The sequence below is a fragment of the Cebus imitator genome, unplaced genomic scaffold (genome assembly GCF_001604975.1).
Source record: "Cebus imitator isolate Cc_AM_T3 unplaced genomic scaffold, Cebus_imitator-1.0 Scaffold540, whole genome shotgun sequence".
NCBI classification, from domain to species: domain Eukaryota; kingdom Metazoa; phylum Chordata; class Mammalia; order Primates; family Cebidae; genus Cebus; species Cebus imitator.
Window position 1 is genome coordinate 1,266,053 of NW_016107855.1, and position 6,400 is coordinate 1,272,452.

At 45.2% G+C, this 6,400-nt stretch overlaps 1 protein-coding gene across 3 annotated transcripts in view; it reads right to left on the minus strand.

Moving 5' to 3' along the window:
- SLC36A2 (solute carrier family 36 member 2) overlaps positions 1–6,400 on the minus strand; it is a 40,232-nt gene that overhangs the window by 30,757 nt on the left and 3,075 nt on the right. For 2 of the 3 annotated variants that reach the window (XM_017515031.2, XM_017515032.2), the window contains exons 2-5: positions 5,385–5,475; positions 4,716–4,804; positions 4,110–4,205; positions 395–479 (exon numbers count right to left, since the gene is read on the minus strand). In XM_017515031.2, the coding sequence (XP_017370520.1) occupies positions 395–479; positions 4,110–4,205; positions 4,716–4,804; positions 5,385–5,475 (361 nt within the window). The remainder of the gene's footprint in view (positions 1–394; positions 480–4,109; positions 4,206–4,715; positions 4,805–5,384; positions 5,476–6,400) is intronic. The other variant, XM_037733628.1, reaches the window with a different exon arrangement.

Below are 6,400 nucleotides of genomic sequence, written 5' to 3' on the forward strand. Positions count from 1 at the left end.
AAAAAAAAAAAAAAAAAAAGAAAGAAAGATAGAAAGATGACCCAAAGCAGATTAGGAATCATCAAAAGAAGACCCCTATCTATTTTAGAAGGAGCAAGAATAATTAAGCTTCCAGGAAGGAGGATTGACAAAATCCAAGGGCCTTTCCAGCTCAGTAGAGATCAACTCTGAGGACAGGTCTAAGATATTGGACAAAGGGTACTGTGGCAAAAGTAACTACACAGAAATCTTCAGCTATGTGAGCTGGGGGAGGCAAGTTTGACAACTTTGTAGTTTAACTTCCTTTTTTTGTATCGATGAGGACCCAGAGAGAAGAAGCTGTTTGTTAAACAACCAGCAGTGGCATGCCCTTGACCCTATCTTTTCCCCTCCCGTTTTCTCTAGAAGATTCTACCTGTTTTAAATTATCGGCCAAAAACACAATGTACACACAGCAGAAGCCAAGTTGGGTGACAATAAGGAAGAAGCTCACGATATGCCTAGAAGGAAGAAGAGAGGGAAAAAGAAAACTTATTATAAAATAAATTAATTTGTCAGTTTCATTTCTTGCCATTCTGCCCTCTGTCCCCAGGGGTTGGTGGCCCTGTACCAGCACACTTGATCCTTCCACCACAATCAACAATGGGGCAAAGAAGTGAGGTAACAATAGTTCTTTTTTAAAAATAATTTTTAAACACCCTCACACTCTCAGCTCAGTAAGTGGTAAAATTCTTCCTGGTCACAAGCCTCCCCCCATACTGGCTTGGTGGCATTCCTCATCATGGATACTAATTATGTAGGGCAGCAGGCACAATGTTTTTATTAGCTACCATTCAGATTTGAAATTTTTTTCTACCATGTGCCAGACACTATGCTGGGCACTGAGAATACACAGACAAATAACATACAGTCCCTTCTTCTTGTGGTTTATGACTAATGGATTAGGTGGACAAAAATTCTTACGATGTGGTATTAAGAGCCATAGTGAAAAGGGCAGTTCATCTAAATTATGGGCAGACAGGAAGCCTTATTAGAAAGCCCTATACCTAAGAGAGAGCCCCTTGGGAAAGGGAAGAAAGAGAGTTGGCGGAAGGAAGAGGGAGGGAGAAAGAAAGAGGGAGGAACAACAAAAGAGAGAGGAAGAAGAAGAAAGAGAAGGAGAAAAGGAGAAAGAGAGAGGAAGAAGGAGAAGGGGAGGAGAAGGAGAAGAAGAAGAAGAAGGAGGAGGAGGAGGAGGAGAAGGAGGGGGAAGAAGAGAAGAGGAAGAAAAAGAAGAAAGAAGAAGAAGAGGTGGAGGAGGAGGAAAGGGAAGAAAGGGGAGGAAGAGAAGAAGTGAGGAAAAGCATCTCCACAGAGGGAGGAGGCAGTTTCTCCAGCTGCCATGTGGGGAGTCCATTAGAGGGGCAAGACTGAGGGTAGGGAAATAGATAGGAGATTATTTCAATAATGGAGGTGAAAGTTGGCAGCAGCCTGGACAGACATATGACCACTCAGATGAAAGAACTGAAGCATTTCAAGACATAACTAGGGATCTATAATTTACACAACATGGTAATTCCCCACATCTTGGGGGAAAAGGGAAAGGAGATTGTCTAGGGTGATTTATAGACTTTTGGCTTGGACAACAACATGAACTGGGAGACGCAGAAGAAAGAAGTTTTAGGAGAAGGGGAAGAAACGACAAATTCAGAATCTGAATCATTGAGCTTGAGGTTTCTATAGGAGACATTTGGGACACAACTAGATATTAGGGTCTGGAACTGTTACATTGTAGCAGTGGATAAAGCTTTGCAAAGGCAGGGAAGTGTTAGAAATGTGCAGAATGAGAAGAGGAGAAGGCAGTGTTCAAACTCTGGAGAACATCAACATTTAATAGAAACAGAAAAGGCTACAGCAAATGCAAAGGAGTGGCTAGAAAGGTAGGAGGGAAACTAGGGGGAAAGAGGTTTGATAGTAGCCAAGTGGGGAGAGAATGTTGAAAGAAGAGAACGGTCCATTGTACCCATTACTGCTGAAAGGTTCTCTAGGGCAAAAAAGATGCAACCAGAAGGTCTTTTAGGACATTGCTTGAAAGAACTTCAGTAGAATTATAAGGACAGCAAAGCCAGGTGGTCCATGAAAGAGGTGTGGATGGGATGTAAGGCAATAAAGTCAGAGTGGTCCAGTGTTGATGGCACCCATTTGCTCATTACTGTACATTCATTGCCTAAAGCACTTTGTGACACATTGTAGGTATTTAGTAGACATTTGTTGAATAATATATTGAATGTAAGATAGGATGATGGCTACAATGGTAAGGTTCACAAAGTTTTATTATTTTATTATTTGCTTTATTATTTTTAAGATGGAGATACATGAACACATTAAATGCTGGGAGGAAGAGCCCATACTAAAGGAATTCCAGTTATAGGAGAGGCAGTAATTCATGAAACAAGGTCTCTAAATGGAGCAGGGAAATCTTTATATGCCCAACAATGAGTAGAAGGATTTGAGGGTCTGCAACAGGCAAGTCTCTTTTTGGGTCACACAATTGGGAAAATTCTGGTCATTATCCAGTAGCCTTCCTTGTCTGTTTACAGACTGAAGTTATGGATTACTCTTGTGAGTATGGGCGTTGAGTGAAGGATGGTGCCAGGCCCATGATACTACACAGACTACCTGCCATGGGCAGGGGCACACCGTGAGTACTGCAGCAGTTTAGAAAACACAGTTCAAAAGAGACTTTCACAGTCTAGATGGTGCTCAACAAGAGGAGACAGGCAGGGTGGGGACAGGTCTGAAACAAAGACAAAGGAGTAGATTTAGCCCCAAGTACCAGAAGACAAAGGGTGTTGAACTGTTCTGTGTCACCCCTGAGAGCTAAAAGCTGGGATTTTTCAGGGAGGATGACTTCCTACAGCTCAACAAAAGGTTCTTAAAATCTTGGTCTTTTCCTCTGTTTTCTTCTCACTGTATAACCTCTCCCTATAAGCTTCAAGGCTGATGACTTCAATTCCGGATAGGTGCATGAAGATAGGCTTAAACCCATACACCCCCACTAGACATCTCCACTTGAATGTGTTTCTCGGGCACCTCAAACTCAATTTGTCCAAAATAAAGTCATCAGAAATCTGAGCCAGCCTTGACTCTTCCTTATCTCCCAATCCCAGGATCCAGCTTATGACCAAGTCAACTCTTCTTCATCCCCCTGCCACCAGCTTGGTCCAGGCCACCATTGTGACCTGGCTGGACACCGTCGACAGCCTCCTCAGAGACCTGACTCAACCTGCTCTTGCTCCCTTACAATCTGTTTTCCTCACAGAAGCCAGACAGAACTTTAGACAATACAAATATGATGACTTCCCTGATTAAAACCCTCCAATGGCTTCCTGGATGCTTTTTAAGAAATGAACAAATAGAGTCTTTGTTTGAGAGGGTCTAAAATGTACCACTTGATTGGGCGCCTGGCTCCTTCTTCAGTTCTACCCCCCTGACTCTCTGCCCTCGAGCTACCTGGTATTGTTGTTCCTTGAAGCTGTCACCTATACTTTCTTGCTTCAGAGGCCTTCACACCCTCTCTTCCTTCTTCGGGGCCCATCCTCCAGGCCCCTGTCCACCTTCCCCGAGGTGATTCCTCATTCTTCAGGACTCCTTCCTACAGAGCTCATCTCAGCCTATTTCATCCTAGAAAGCCCTCCTCTCCCCCAAGCCGACACACATCTCCTAACCTGCCTCGTGGCAACCAGCACTTCTTTCCTTCTTCGTACATATCCAAGTGGCTATTAAATAACCCTATTACAGGCTGTTTAGTTTCTGCCTTTCCCACAGGACTATGGGTTCTGTGAGGGCAAAGCCTTGTTTTTCTTGGTACCCGTGGCATTTCCAGGGCCATAACAGTAACTGGATAAATGTGGTTTAATAAAAGAGTGAATAACATTAAACCTGCATAGCAAAGGAATGAGCACCCTCTCACTGGAGATATACAAGAAGTGGGGCTGGATCAGGGATGTTGCCAATGAGCCCGTTCCATGTATAAAGTCTAACACAGAAGTGCCAAACCAACCACCTTTCGAGGGAGGAAGTCATCCCTGATAGCAGCTTTTTCTCCTCCTGTGCCCTACCCCAATGCAGGCAAAGCAAGAACAAGTTACCTTCCCCAGTGAGCGTGGTTCCGGAGCCAGGCGCTGGGGTTGGCTTCTAGTCCATGCATCACCGTGTCCCCATAGTCCATAAAGGGCTTGTTAAGCCTGCAGGAGAAAGTGCATAGGCAGTTTCCAGGAGATAGTTTAGTCTAAAATCACATGGTCAAAAGTCAGGAGACAAAGAACAAGGCAGGAGCAGAAAGAACACAGGGGCAGAGACTTCATGCTTTGACACTCAGCAGTAATTCCTCAGTGGCTTGTTTTTTTTTTTTTTTACCTGTTAAATGAGGCAGAGACTACCCAGCAAGAGTATAATGTACACCTTGCATGGGGATGGTAGTTTTCAGATCATGATCCTTATGACAATTCTCTGCGTAGTTTATACCCAATTTCCAGAGGATCCAGCCAGATAGGCATAACGACCTGACTGAGGTCTCCTGAGGAGCCATGCAGCAGAGCCTCACCTGAGCTCCCTGCCCCTAAATGCTCTTCTCTCTTTCTTGGCCTCACTGGAGAAAACTAAGAAGTAAGCTGTTATTATGCATAGGATGTTTCTGGGCTGTCCCTGAGAACCACGTACCAAAGGAATTGACACAAGGAGGCTGTTCTCCTCACCTCTTACAGAAGCGCTGGGCACACTTGACCAAGATGTGCATACAGTGGCAGGCGATGAACCCCATCACCAGCAGACTGAGTGGACCCATCTGGAGGAAGGGGAGGCAAGGGGTGAGGGAGGAGAGAAGGTAATGCATTTTTAAAGTATACTGCGAGGTGGGACTGGTAATGCAGATATCATGCTGGACTCAAAGAACTCTCTAGCAAACTGGGTTTAAAGCCCTCTTGAGCAGCAACAGCTATGCTTTCAAATATGACCTCAAGTAGTATTACAATAAAGCACATAAAGCAATTACAATGGGTTATACTGATGAACGTAGGGGACACAGAATCCTGACCATGTGTGCCCTCTGTGGCGCCTGAGACATCCTTAAGGAGACCTGGTGCTCTGTAGAGCATATTTGAAAAACTGGGCATAGTCCAATACTTGCATTCTGCAAGAGAGGAAACTAAGGTCCAGAGAGCAGGCAAATGACTTACCAAGGGCAGTAAAGTCTGTGGGAGAGCCAGAACTCAAACCCAGGCTCGATGTCTAGACTCTAGCCCCGCACCAAGCTGCATCCTGGAAAGACAGCTCCCCACAGGTTGCTAAACTGCTAGAGCCTCTCCTTTCATTTCCCTTCCACAACTGACCATAAATGAAGGCCCCACCTGTGGCACCTTTCTTACCAGGATGCCCGCATTCTTCACAGCCAGGGGTAGTCCCAGGATCCCTGTGCCCATGTTGCCTTTCACCAGGTGAACCAAGGCCTGGAACCCTCTAAAGGAGAGGAAGGGGATGTGAAGCTATGGGTATGTGGAGGTGAGAAGATCCAGCAGTCATTCCCTCGCAGTGTGCCGGCACCTGACAGGCGGGCTCCTAGCCATCCCTCAGTCCATGTGTCCTTGCCTGGCACATCTGGGTCTCCTGCAGGGTCACCAACCATCTCAGTTTGCACAGAGCTGTCCTGGTTTTAGCAGCTAACACTCAATATATGGTGCAACACTTACTAAATGAGACATAGTGCTAGGTGCTTTAAATGAGTATTATTTCAGTGAATCTTCTTGTCAAGGCTCTGATGAAGATATGATTGTCATCTTGCAGGTGAAGAAACTGAGGCACAGAGATTTGTTAATGACATATCCAGGATATATCGGGGAGCCAAGATCTGAGCACAGGGCTGCTTCAGACTCCCTGTTTTTCACCCCACTTCTGCTGAGCTGCCTCACAGAGATAGACCCAGAGAGCGTAAGTAAAGAAACAACCCCATTTCATAGCCGAGGAAATGGAGGCTCAGAGAGGGGCAGAAACTAGCTCAATGTTATAAAACTAGTAGTAGAGACAGGCTTGGACTCAGAGACAAGGGGAAAGGGCAGGGAGAAACAAGAAATTACTGTGACTTCTGAATAAATAGGTCAGGTGACTGGGTCCCCAGATGGGGTCTGGCGGGGCATAATCATTCAGGGATTGAGCTCCAGAGAGGTTTCTTTACTCAGCCCAGGACATCAAGACCGGAGAATGTATGCTTCCCCTCCCCCAAAGAAAAACTCAGACCCTTCCTTTAAGACAGATGTGAAGGTTGGCCCAGAGGACAAGGTCTAAACCATCAGGAGAAAAAATGTTCCAGGGAGGTACCTTCTCTATTAGTGAATTACAAAACAACCTATTTCTTTCCTTTCTTTCTTCCCTTTTTTTTTTTTTTTTT